Consider the following 14,441-nt stretch of genomic DNA (forward strand, 5'->3'; position numbering starts at 1 on the left):
GGCACTGTGCTAAGAGTTGGGGATGCAAATAGAAGCAAGACAGTTAAGTACTAAATTATTTTGGAGTAAAGCTCATATTTCTAGTTGTAAATTAAAAGAAAATCCTTAAAGTTATCCTATCTATTATAATAAATGTTATTTGTCTTCATCTGGCTGGTGGTCTTGCTTGTTAGATTTCTTTTACTGAAGTAGAAGAAGGGTTCTGGAAGAGATAAACAGATGTTGCAATACCTAGACAGAGCTATTGCTTTATCCATCTCCTCTTTTTGACATCCTGTAGAGGAGATCCAGTAATCCTGGATCAGGAAGCAGTGCTGGTACTTTGGGAGCCCATTTCGTCACAAATACTCCACTTCTTTGTGCTTCTACTAACAGTCATTGTCACTTTTCTTGGTCTCTCTTCTTGACCACAGCTCTTGGCCTGATCGCTCTTTTTCACTGCTCCTTCTGTTACTCCTCATTTTCTCATCTTCTACTGTTGTGATATTGTCCACCTTCTTTGACGGACCCACCTCTTTTCTCTACTTGCTTTGCCATTCGTGCCAGCCGTTCCTCTTATGTCTCCATTTCCTTTCCTTCCTCATCCAGTTCTCATCTGCTACCTTAAGAGTTGTACTGAGGCTCTTTCCAAGACACCTGCCTGCAGTAGGCATTCGTTTATGTAATGATTCTCGCACTCTATTGATCTGGGTATTTTCTATTTATCATTTCAGCTAAGAGCTCTGTGACTGAGAAAGAGGCATCTATTCCACAGCAGGAAGTTGGTGAAGAAGTGAAAATCCAGGGAATGTTGTCAGCAGGATCCCCAGAGGGGATTCACCAGGACTCTTTAGTTGGAGGACACTGTGACTTTGAGGGCAGGTTAGAGCGGCAGCAGGGAAAGCCTGTAGGAGATAGGGCCCATCCGTACGATTCACATCACAGCTTCACAAATAATTCAGACTTTCCAAAACAAAACCAGAGACAGGAGCAAAGGGTAGAGAATGCCTATGAATGTAAAGACTGTGGGAAAACCTTCAGACTTAACATAGAACTTATTCAGCATGAGCGAATCCATAGTGGAGAGAAACCCCATGAATGTGAGGCATGTGGGAAAGCCTTCAAGGGACACTCAGAACTTATTGAACATGAGAGAATTCACAGTGGAGCAAAACCCTATAAATGTAAGGAATGTGGGAAAGCTTTCAGGAGGAGCTCAGGTCTTAGTAGACATAGACGAATTCATAGCATAATAAAGCCCTATCGATGTAATGAATGTGGAAAGTCCTTTAAGAGGAGTACAGGCCTTAGTCAGCATCAGAAAGTTCACAGTGGAGAGAAGCCCTATGAATGTAATGAATGTGGCAGAGCCTTCAAGGTTAGCACACACCTTATTCGGCATCAGAGAATTCACAGTGGTGAGAAGCCTTTTGAATGTAATGACTGTAGAAAAGGCTTCAGGGAACATTCAGATCTTATTAAGCATCAGAGAATTCATACCGGAGAAAAACCCTATAAGTGTGATGAATGTGGTAAAGCCTTTCGGGGGCAATCCGGCCTTCTTGAACATCAGAGAATTCATAGTGGAGCCAAACCATTTGAATGTATTCAGTGTGGGAAGGCATTCAGAAGGAGTTCAGAGCTTACCAAACATCGACGAATTCATACAGGAGAAAAACCCTATGAATGTAAGGAATGTGGGAAACCTTTCAGGCAAAGCTCAAGCCTTCTGGAGCATCAGAGAATTCATACTGGAGAGAAACCTTATGAATGTATTGAATGTGGAAAAACTTTCAGGGGACCTTCAGATCTTATTAAACATAGGAGAATTCATAGTGGAGCAAAACCTTATGAATGTAATGAATGTGGGAAAACCTTCAGGAGGAGTTCAGGTCTTAATCGACATCGGAGAATTCATAGTGGACCATCACTCCATGGATGTGATGAGTGTGGGAAGGCCTTTAGGAAGAGTTCAGCCCTTTACAGACATCAAAAAACTCATAGTAGTTAGAAACCCAGTGAAAGTAAGGAGTTTGGGAAAACTTTCAGAAAATACTTGGATTTTGTTAACCATTAGACAGTTAATAGTAAAGCAAATCCCTGTTGATCTAATGAATAGAGGAAAACCTTTTGGAAAATATCAGGGCTTAGTCAATATTGGAGAATTCAAGTGACAGAAAAACTCATGAATTTTGGCTATTATTATAACCGCAGTCTTATGGACCATCAGTGGACTATATGTCATTGTACATACTGATATATGTATATATGTCAGTGTAATATATACATCATCAGAAAATTCATAATGGAGAGAAACTTTGTGAATGTAATGAATGTGAAAAACCCTTCAGTCAGAATGTAGGCCTCAATTATATTAGAAAACACAAAGCAGAAAAATTGTGTATGAAAAATCTTTGTATCATTGTCATGGTTTGCCTACCCATAAGTGTAATGAAAATAATTCACACTCACATAGCACTTTACAGCTTATGAAGCACTTTCTTCACTACAGCTACAATTGAGCCAATCTCCATCAAATATTTTAAAACTTTTGGAAAGCACATGACACATTTTCTGTTACCTAAGTATAGAGAAGAACATCCCATTGACAATGTAGTAGTAAATATTCTTCAGTGTTTCTTCAGTTCATCTCTTTTAGTCCCACCATTGTAGGCCAGGCTCTTGATTACTTCCCCTCTGGCAATCTCTTTCCAGTGTTTCTTTCCTATAATTCATTTGTTCCCAGCTTTCAGATTAATCTTCAGAAAAGATTTCATCATGTCACTGTATTGCTTAAAAACCTGACTTGGCAATGGCATTTAAATAAGAATGTCATCCCTCAAGAGACCTACACATGGTATAGACATTGGATGTATCAACAGTTCAAGAAGAAACCTGGGCCTCTGTACTGGGAAAAGGCCATCCATCCTCTCTGAGACTAAGAATGATTCACCCAGAATGAAGATTAGTTTTCTATAGGAAAACTTCTCAACAGTAGTCTAAGCTATTGTACAGTGTAAATTGGATAGCATTTACTAATGAAATTGAGATCTTTCCCCATGTTACCAATATATGGTCCATCTAAAATATCATAAATGAAAAGTCTGAACACTTGGAAATCCTAAGTAACCCATTATAAGAATATTGATTTGAAAAAGCATAGCAACAAATACAAATAGAAGGATGGTGGTCCAAGGAGCCAGTGATCTTAAATCAGTTTCTTTGTGCAGATTTTCCTCCTGGAGGAAAAATGTACCTCTTGTCAATTTTATTTATGATTGTAATTTAATAAATGTATCCTGGATTATAAATTTTACCCTTACCAATTTAGTTAGCTTGAATCAGCTGACTAGATCCAGTTACTTCTGAATGAATCAAGACGTTTCTGAATCTGCATGCCATAGTACAGTGGTGTCAAACTTAAGTAGAAACAACCCTACAGACTGTGTATTGACTTAGAAAAACGTAAATTAACTTATATTGTATTGTATTTTTATTTTTATTTATTTCTTTAAACATTTTGAGTTATATTTCAATCTGGCTTTGGTGGCCATGAGTTATATACTTTTACCAACCGATAAGAGCACTGGACATAGAGTTGAGAGGACCTGGATTCAAATCCCAGCTCAGACATTTATTAGTTTTATGATTGTGGACAAAGCATTTACAGTCTCTCTGAGCCTCAGTTTCCTCATTAGAAAAATGATGGAATGGGGGGAGGGAAAGAATTGGACTCTGGCCATCATGGTATCTTTTAGTTTTAAATGTCTGATTCTGTAACCCAACCTAGGGATCTCCCAATCCAGGGGAAGCAACCGTCTGGCCTTAGCTATTATTTCCTATCTTGGTGACCCAGATTTCAGAAGTTAAAGAATCATCCTACTGTCTTTTTCTTCAGAGTGGTGGCCTCTAACATGGTGGTTTGTGGACAACTGTACTAATAACAGTGTATTACCTAGAAATGGCCAGCTTTGCTTTCTATCCTGCTCGCTACATAAGTATAAATTGCAAAGCAATGGACTCTCAAGAAACTCAAAAGATGTTTTAATTCATTGCATTGAAAAATATTATGAACCTAAGCATCCTTGTAAAACAAAAACAGCTTTAAGCCCTATTTGGATTCATCCAGATTACCTTCTGAAGTTAAGGATCTAGGTTTGAATAACGACTGCTACTAACTACTTGTGTAATCTTGGACAAGTTATTTCTACTTTGGAAGCAGCAGACTCCTCATTTACAAAAAAAGTGGGACTAGATGACCTTGAAGGTCCTTCTTAATCCTCTGAGCTTATGTTTCTGTTACACATTTAGATCCCGTGATCACTTTACAGGTACTATTTTATGTGCTTTTTTCACTTAATGGTGTTTATATACACACACACGTGTATATATATATATATATATATATATATATATATATATTGTGAATATACACCCACACACACACATACATATATATATATATATATATATATATATATATATATACATTTGTATGTGTTAATATGCTCCTCTGATGTCTTCGAAAAATAATCATTGCCTTAATATGCTATCATTTGCTTGAATATTCTGTGTTGCTGTCAGTTTCTCTGCTATAGTGGAACTTTGAAAATTGGGGTGCAAATTCTTTTTTCTTTGTGTTTTTCTCCACAGAATCAAGATAGCACCCTAATTTTTGCTTCACTGGCCTTTTGTCATTTTATTCATTCACTGGCTAGTTTCAGAAGTTTATGAGTGGCACTTTAAAGTTGTTTTGATATGCATTTTTGTGTTTGATTGTGAAGTTGTTGTTTTGATGTATTAGGGGTCAGGAGAGGTGAGTTCTACATTGTGTAACCTGGCCAAATCCCTTTCTTCCTCTAGGATCTCTAAAACAAATGGGGCCAGTCTGCACTGTTGTCGAAGGATCCTTTTATTTCATTTCAGAAGTGCTTTAATTCAGTGATTTATTATGTCTTTCCTCTGGTGTAAACTTTTTATTTATATAATGGATTGAATGGAATCTTGGTGTTGACTACATATATTTGTGTCAATTTTCAATGTGTTTTAGATATAAAATCTCTTCTTATCAGAGTTTATATGTATATGGCAATTTGTGTTTTATAAAGCACCTTCCCATACATTATCTCATTTGATAAAGTTTATCTGTTATTTTTCCAAATATTTTCTCTATTCTATTGATTTTTGATATTTATTTTAGTAAATTGAGTTGTGCAGGATTTTAATTTTATATATATGAACATCTATCTTGTTTTTGATAGCCTTTAATGCTTTAATATTTAGAAGTAAATCTTCCCTCTGTAGCTGGGAGAAATGTTATTCTTTTGTTTTAATAGATTTAAACGTTTAAATTCTCTGAACTATCTGGATTTTTTTGCACTGTGGATTATGGATTCAAGTTAATTATTCTCCATTTCTGTTATCCAGTTCATCAAATCATGGAATAACAATTTGATTCTTTTTCTGGAATCTCTTCTATGATATTAATACTTTTTTCTGTCTTAAACGTAATAATCTTATGGTTTTGCTATCCATTGGTAATATGTTTTCAAATCTGGTAGGATGAATACCTCTGTTAATTCTTTTTATTAAGTTTTTATTTGCTAATTTTCTCTGCTAATATTTCTAGTTATATGTTACCATCAATTTGTCAGTTTTCATAAGCATCTCCAGGATAATTAATCAGTATTCTATTAAATTTATATATTAATATCAGTAATATTTTAAGCTTTATCAGGTGCAAAGGATATTCTTTTCATTTATTGATGTTCCTTGTTTCCTTTTTAAAGAGAACACACTTTTCAATTCTAAGTTAAGCTAATACCCAAATGATTTGCATATTTTTGATATTCTGCATGGAATCCCTTTTTATGAGTACAGATGTTTTTGTAGATTTATATAGCCTACCATGTTGTTGAACATATATGAGATCAGTAGTAAATTGGGGGGTTAGTTTCTTTCATATTTATATACTCCTATATTCTTTTCAACTAATAAACATTTTAAGGACCTATTATTATTTAATTGCTTTAACAATTAGATGAAAGATGATAGAGCATATCCTTGTCTTCTTTCCATTTTGAAGAATGACTCCAGTACTCTATCAAATATCTTGTTAGTATCTGTTTTAACTATATACTCTTTATTTTTTTTAACATTTATTTTCATAAGATTTTGATTTCCATTTTTTCTCCCTCCCCAAGATGGCAAGCAATCTGATATAGGTTATACATGAACAATCATATTAGACATATTTCACATTTTAATCCATATATTCTAGTAAGTTAAGTGGGGGCAACCTCTTTAGACCACTTAAAACATTTTTGTTCCTAAAAAGTTTAGGGGTGGCTAGGTGGCACAGTGGACAGAGTACCAGCCCTGAAGTCAGGAGGACCCGAGTTCAAATATGACCTCAGACACTTAAGACTGTCTAATTGTGTGACCCTCTCTGGGCAAGTCACTTAACCCCAATTGCCTCAACAAAAAAGAAATAAAAAAAGTTTAGGAGAATTTGCCAGAGAATCCATTTCTTCTTCTATTATTCATTTATTCCTATTCTGTTTCTTTGATGTCTTGACAATTGATAAATTTTAATTATTTTGTCCTTGATCCTCAAAATCTTCTCTGTATCGTAAAATTACTAGTCTGCTCCCCAAATCCCCTTTATATTTATTATATCACCTTTATTTTCTTATATTGTGAAAGCTTTCCTTTCTTGTTCATGATTTCATTAATTTGTTTTTTTCTTCCTCCTCTCTTTAGTAATTGTACTAATAGACTGGTAATTTCGCTAATATTTTCAAAGGATCAATAGTTGGTTTAGTTTACCACTCTCTTTTTTTGCAACTTATCTCTGCTATTTATCGTGGCTTGTTGTTTTCCTGTTCTTTTGTTTCCTTTTGAAGTTTTGTGGGTAGAGTCTGACTTAGCTGTACTTTGATTTTATTTCTCACCTATAGTAATAGTTCAGGCAGTCCTGGTCCTCTCAGAGTGCTGTTTACTTTTTGCTGTCCAGGTTTCCTTTTGAACTAGCAGTTCTTCAAGTGAGTATTGGAGTGTCCATCTGCTAGGCTGATGGTTTTTGAATTCTGTCTGGTTTTTATTTCTCATTTTATTTGGTCTCAAGCTGAGAATGTGTAAAATCTGTGCCTTTTTGTATTTGCTAGGAGTACCTTTTTGGCCCTCTGTCAGAATGACACTTGTATATTTTTTGGGCAAAAAAGTCTCATTTTCTCCTTCCATTTGCTTTTCGCCCTGTATTATATCTCACTGTTACCCTTCCCCACTCCCCCAAACAAACCTTTAATAGCTTGCCATGTTTGTATTGGAGGCCCTCCATACTTTTGATCCCATCTTGAAGATATAAGGTTATAATTGGAAAGGTTCTGAATTTGTAAGCAGGGGCTCTACATTCAAATCCCAGCTCAATTGGATTACTTGCAGTCTAACGGAGAGGGATTGGAGGGAAGGGAGGGTGAAAGATTTGGAACACAAGGTTTTGCGAGAATGAATATTGAAAACTGTCTTTGCATGTATTTTGAGAATAAAAAGCTATTATTTAAAAAAATAAAAAAAAATCCCAACTCAGACAGATACTTGTTGGGGATACTTGTTAATATCTTTTGGAAAGTCACTCTGAGCCTTAGTTTTCTCGAGAGTGAAAGAAAGGGATGAGATTGCCTATTGGAGACTTTGGGAGGTAGTGTAATATGAGGGAAGAAGATTATATTTTGAGTCTGAGGATCTGGGTCCAAATCCTGATTCTGTGTGACTTTGGACAAATCATTTCATTTCTCTGGGCTTTAATTTCCTTATCTGTAAAATGAGTAGGTTGGACTAGACTTTTAAAGTTTCTTTCAGCTCACAGTTTGGGATCCTATGTGATATGAATATCCCTTCCAATTCTAAATCTGTTAATACTTTTCCAAGTTTATCTTCAACTACTTCTATCTGCATATGCTGTTGCTATATGCTATGCCAAATTGCCCTTCTCACTGTTTTCCCAATATACTTTAGTTTATACTATTCCTTCCCCCTCCATCAGGGCCTTTTGGAATGATAATAATAGTAGTTCACAAGTATACAGGGTATCCCAAAAGTTTTATTGCTACACTGAAATTTTTGGGACATCCTGTTTTTTTGAGAAGAACATTTTGAAGAACTTTGAATGACAGAGGATTTATATTTAATCGTGAAGATGATGGAGACTCAGTAGAATTTGTTGAATAGGAGGTTAGAGAGGGTGAAGAAGGACATGGTCAGATCTGTGTTTTAGGAATATCCATTTGATATTCGTACATATCCCTGTACAGAAGGATGGACCAGAATAGAGAGAGATTCGAGGTAGGCAGATCCACCAGTGGCTATTGCACCAGGTCAAGTATGAGTTGATAAGGGCCTGTACCAGGTGATGGCCGTGTCAGAGGAGAGAAGGGTTGTGCTGAAATAGTAGAATGCACAGACCTTGTCTCTATTAGACATAGTGAGGTGAAAATGAGGAGTTGGAGATGACAACAAGGTTGTAAGCCTGGGTGACTGGCAAGATGGTGGTGCCCTCCACAGTAATAGAATGTAGGATGTAATGATAGGATGAAAATTGAAAAAAGGACGTTGAGACCATTGGTAACTTTAGTGAGAGAAGTTTTGGTTGAATAATGAAGCTGGCAAGCACACTGTAGAGTTAGCAAGAGAGTGAGAAGAAATCAAGTGAAGACATCCATTACAGTCAGCCTTCTGAAGGAGTTTAAAACAAAAAGAAGAAGAGAGATGGAATGATAGCTATCTGGAATTGTCAAAACAAATGAATCTTTGTGGATAGGGAAGATACATACATGTTTGTAGACAGTACTGAAATAGCCAACAGACAGAGAAAGATTGAAGGTAAGTAGAGAATTAGAGAGAGAGAGTAAGAATTATAGGGGGCAGCTTGCAAGCACTACAATTGATAGAGTGTCAGGCCTGGAATCAGGGAGATTCCTCTTCCTGAATTCAAATACAGCCTCAAAATTATTGATGCTTATTGGCTGTGTAACCCTGGGAAAGTCACTTAACTCTTTGCCTCAGTTTCCTCATATGTCAAATGAGCTGGATAAGGAAACAGCTAACCATGTTGTTTTTCCAATGAGGTATTTCATATTTTCTTCTACTTTTCCATTCTTTTGGGGTTGTTTGTTTGTTTGTTTCTTGATGTCTCATGGAGTCATTAGCTTCCACTTATCCAATTCCAATTTTTAAGTAATTATTTTTCTTCAGTTAGCTTTTGTACCTCCTTTTCCATTTAGCCAATTCTACTTTTTAGGGACCTGTTTTCTTTGATGGATTTTTTTTCCCATTTGGCCAATTGTATTTTTTTAAGAAATTGTTTTTTTCAGTCAATTTTTGTTCTTCCTTTTCCAATCTGTTGACTCTCTCTAGTATACCTTTCATTTATTTTCCCAATTTTTCTTCAGACTCTCTTATTTGATTTTTAAAATCCTTTATGAGCTTTTCTAAGAGGGCTTAAGACCAATTTATCCTCCCCGTTGAGGCTTCATTTGTAAGCATTATTGTCCTCTTCTGAGTTTGTGTTTTGATCTTCCCTGTTGCCATAGTAGCTTTCTATGGCCAGGGCTCTTTTCTGTTTTTTATTCATTTTTAGCCTATTTTATGACTTTTAAAGTTGAGCTCTGCTCCTGGGACACAGGAGGTACTGTCCCAAGCTTCTTGTGTTGAGGGCCAGGGTTCTAGTCACAGGCTTTTTGCAGCAGGACTTCCAGTGCTGGTGTCCTGTCCACTGCACTGTGTGGCCCATCTTAGTTGGGCCTGTTGTGCTGGGAGTTGGCAGGCTGGCAGTTTGCCTTCTGTGCTGTGGCTGAGAGCCTCCCTGACACTGTCTGCACTGGGATACATTTCCCTTTTATCCAAGTGAGAGACAGATCTTTCCTGAAGTCCTTCTAAATTATCCCAAGTTGGAAAATGGTTTCACTCTGAATTTTTGAAGGTTCTGTCACTTCAGAATTTGTTTAGACACATGATTTAATATTGTTTCTGAGAGAAATTGAGGAGAGCTCAGACAATTTCCTTGGTTTTCTCAACTATCTTGGCTCCACCTCATCAATAAATAGTTTTAAATTGAATTGAATGAGTTGTCTTATTTATTTATCTTCAATTCTCTGATTTATTTTTTTCTTTGTCTACTTGAGTTGTCATTCTGATGACTTTTTGGTTTTTTGGTTTTGCTCAGAACTGTAACTTCATTGGTGTAGGCAGCTCCCAGTATGGAAACTTCTTCTTCCAATGCAGATATTCAACAGGCTTGTACCTTCTGTGGTTTTAAGAGAATTGCTTGGAACCCTGAGAATTTAAGTGACTTGTTCAGGAGCACAATGCCTGTGTGCATCAGAAGCAGAATTTGAATCCAGGTTTTGGGGGGCTCCAAGGCCACCACTTAGTAGAGTTTTAAGGTATCTAGTTACAATTATATTTATCTGTTTGTTATTTTTTTCTGCTTGAAGACTTTAAAAGCACATTTTTTATCCTGTCAAATGAGAATATAGCATATTTATTCCCTAAAATTCATCCTGGTATTTTAGTTTATTAATAATAATAGATAATAGGAGAATATGATCCCAACATAAGACTATATCTGCTACCTGAGGACCAGCCTAGCTGATCATAAAGGAGTTTTTTGATTATGGCAGCTATGAGAGAAGTAGACAAAATCACTCTCTCCAGATGGCCCCCAGGAACTGACTTCAGCCAGTTTCCTGAAGTTGCCAGTTACCAGTGACCCTCCTCACCTTCATCACTTCAGCACCCAAACACTCCCCCCAAAATGTATCATAAACTTTCCTGACATATGTAATGCATATAGACCCTCTGATCCTTAGAAACAGCCTTGCTTGAAGGCATGTTGAATCTTTCTTGTTCTGCATCATCTATTTTGCCATAACTGACCTCTAGTAAAGCACAAGCCCTTCACTTTTTTTCTCCTTTTATTGGTACAAAAAGACTTAAGTGCTGAAGGCAGAGAATTCCAGAGCCCTGGGAAAGTTCTCCCTAATTGACCCGACAAGCACTTTTCTTTGATTTCATGAAACATGAAAATTGAGACTATAACTCCTTTATTTATCAATAATACACATTTTTCAACATGTATTCTATTTTTTAAATAACTACCGTATTTTATGAATAATCCTCTTTTTTTCTTTTTTCCATATGATGACACATTAAATATATTTAGTTTATAAGTACTTATATAAAAATTTGTTTATAAAAAACCTCATACCAATCTCAGTGTAGATGCCTACCATCTTGTTATCTTTTCTGGGTGGCTGGAAATAGAAGGCTTCATATTTTTCTCTTAATTGTATACTTACTCAACCTCAAGAATCTAGATTGGTGAATACTAATCCACTTGGCTACCCCCAAATTTCACTACACAGACCAGAAAACAAAGCAAGATACAAAAAACTTTTTGTCAGTCTTTAGATCATTTGAAACATTAATATAGCTATTTGTGTTCTAAATGTGAGACCCTTATTGGGTGACCATCCAATGGCCATTCTGCTAGAGGAATCAAATCATAGCTATCTTGACATTTCCTTTGTAAATGAAACCACAAGAGAGAAGGTCAAAGTTAAATAGAAGGATGGCTCCCAAGTTCTCCTTGGAGAGAGGTAAATAAAGGAGTTGGTGAGGTTATTTTTATTCTATGTCCAAAGTCAACAAGAAATATGATTTCATGGGCTCTTTGGTCATTTCCTGTTACAGTGCTCTATCTAAGCTTTTGCAAGATCACGATGGGAATAATTGCAGCAAATACACCAGCATCTTTTGCAGAGGATGAGGAAGTAGAAGGACTTTATCAGACTCTCCAAATTAAATTGATTATACTATAATAGTAATTTCAGTGCAAAATTAAGCATAAGGGAAGATGTTGGTATGCCTATAAGTCACGAATCCTTTCTTTGAGAGAATCTGGAGGGGCTGCATATGTTAAATACCAAATAATGTCATACGATATAAATGATTATATTTTAACAGGAAATGACTGATTACCAATGTGGGAGTCATTTCCATCCATCTAACTACATGCCACAGACTTGTTAGGGGAAAAATGAAATTCAGCATGAAACTAGAAGAAATAGTAGATATCATTTTATATTAAGTTTTGGGGTTACTTCATTTGATCCTCACAAAAACCCTGAGAGGTAGGTACTATTATTCCTATTTTAGAGAAGAAGGAAGTTTGGTGGAAAGATGTTAAATGGCTTGCCTCGGGTCATATAGCTAGTAAATATTTGAGGTAGAATTCTAAGCTGTTCCTGACTTCAGGTCTGACACTGAGCTGGCTGAAAATAATCAGAATGAGAAGAGACCAGGATGGATCTTAGATCTCGGTGTTGCTTTGAAATTTGAAAAATATTCATTTTCTTCGTGAGATGGAGAGCTCCTAAAGGGAACCTTACATTGAATGGAAATGGAGGGAGGTAGTATCTGATTCAGGACTGCTGGTAGTGTTTGAAGGCGAAGAGGAGGGGAGAAACTGGAAGCAAAATGGGTGGGAATTTAATTAGGGATTACTGAAAAAAGAAAAGCTATGGTATGTAAATAAAAGTATTATTCTATAGTAAGAAATTATGTATATGAGAAGTCTGGTAAAACGTGAGAGATTTGTATGAAATGACACAGTGAAATAAGCAGAGCCAAGAGAACAATATACACAATGGCTGCTGTGAAGCAAATGCAAAAATTGCAAAAAGGAAGTTGAATTCTGAATAACCAGAACCCTTTCTGAAAAACAGATTTTAAAAAAATTTTTTAGCTTTTTATTTTCCCAAATACATGCATAGATGGTTTTCAATATTCATCTTTGCAAAATCTTGTGTTCCAAATTTTTCTCCTTACCCTCCCCATAGACAGCAAGCAATCCAGTATAGGTTAAACATGTGCAATTCTTCTAAATATATCCATATTTGTCATGCTATGCAAGAAAAAATCAGATCAAAAGGAAAAAAAACACAAAATAACAACAACCAAAAATAAAAGGTGAAAATACTATGCATTGATCCATATTCAATCTCCATAGTTCTCTCTCTGGATGCTGATGGCTCTTTCCATCACAAGTCTATTGGAATTGCCTTGATTGCCACCTCATTGTTGAAAAGAGCCAAGTCCATTACAGTTGATCATCACATTATCTTGTTACTGTGTATAATGTTCTCTTGGTTCTACTCAGCTGAAGAACAGATACTGGAACATACCAACTTCCTTAGATTAGGGATGTAATATTGGAAACCTTGGCAGATGTTCTCATTGTATCTGGTATTTGGGCTTTAATTTTCTTTATCACAAGGGAGGAATCAATCTTGGGGTAAGGGAGGCTCTGCTTCTTAATACCAACTGACCATGGGAAAGTCATTATATTTTTCAGATCTGGTCTTAGAATCCTTAGCTATCAAATGGGAGGGTGATGTCTAAGGTCTAAATCTATGGACCTCTGTGTTACAAAAAGAACAGTAATAAAATGTTTCTTTAAAAACAACCTGAAATTTATAAAAAAAATGTAAAAAGGAGGGGAGAGAGGGGAAAACAGGAAGAAATTGTGACCAAGACAAAAAGTTGCACTATTCTCCCTGCAGCTCTCCATCTCTGAAAATATAGAATTTACATATGTAAATATTTACAACATATATATACTTTACATATATATATAATTTGCATTGGGTGATAGAGCTAGTGAAAATGAACCTGCCAGAGTATCTATTGTGAGACTAGTTTGTATTTTTCTACGTCCCAAACTGTTGAGATCCAGACATTTATGACTAGCTATTGATTTCCGTTGGTCAACCACAAATTGACTTCCTGTGATGTTAGGATCCAGACCTCAGAGTGAGTGTGTGTGTATGTGTGAAATATTCTTTCCACTATGGCGTTTTTCCCCTCTAACTTAAACTCCTTCAGCCCATGTTCCCCTAAACTTTGCACTTGTGTGGCTGAATGGGATTATAATTTGTCCTGGGAACAGATAACTTGGGCCTGATGGGAATAAAGGGCCAAGGGATTTCCATCTCAGAATTATTTGCAGGTTGTCTCCCCCTTTAGACCATGAGCCTCTTGAGAACAGGGGCTGTCTGTCTTTTGCCTTTCTTTGTATCCGCAGTCTCTAACAGTGCCTGACACACAGTGGGCACTTAATAAATGCTTGTTGACTGGTCTCAGGTAGCTACAAAAAGCTGGTATTGGTAAATATTACCACCATATGCTTCCATTTTACCCACTTTTTCCAGCCTCCTGGTGTCTCTTTTATCCTCCTTTCTAAGGATCCTTGTCTAGTGTCCAAAGGCCCCCATAATGGCACTACTCAGGCTGCCACAAACTCACCTCAAAGGTTTTCTCCAGACTCCAAAATAGTTCTCCCCCCCCCCCCCCCCCAATACCCATTCTCTCATTGTGATGTGTGTTAACGGCATAATATGACT

At 36.4% G+C, this 14,441-nt stretch overlaps 1 protein-coding gene across 6 annotated transcripts in view; it reads left to right on the top strand.

The window, feature by feature from the left end:
* Positions 1-14,441, top strand: part of ZNF275 (zinc finger protein 275) — a 49,689-nt gene that overhangs the window by 20,028 nt on the left and 15,220 nt on the right. For 4 of the 6 annotated variants that reach the window (XM_031944756.1, XM_031944757.1, XM_031944759.1 and 1 more), the window contains one exon: positions 714-4,224. The exons of the other annotated variants lie outside the window; for them this stretch is intronic. In XM_031944756.1, the coding sequence (XP_031800616.1) occupies positions 714-1,990 (1,277 nt within the window). In that variant the 3' untranslated portion in view covers positions 1,991-4,224. Of the gene's footprint in view, positions 1-713; positions 4,225-14,441 lie in introns of those variants that run through there. 6 annotated transcript variants of the gene reach the window in all.

This window comes from Sarcophilus harrisii, chromosome X (assembly GCF_902635505.1).
Source record: "Sarcophilus harrisii chromosome X, mSarHar1.11, whole genome shotgun sequence".
Taxonomy (NCBI): domain Eukaryota; kingdom Metazoa; phylum Chordata; class Mammalia; order Dasyuromorphia; family Dasyuridae; genus Sarcophilus; species Sarcophilus harrisii.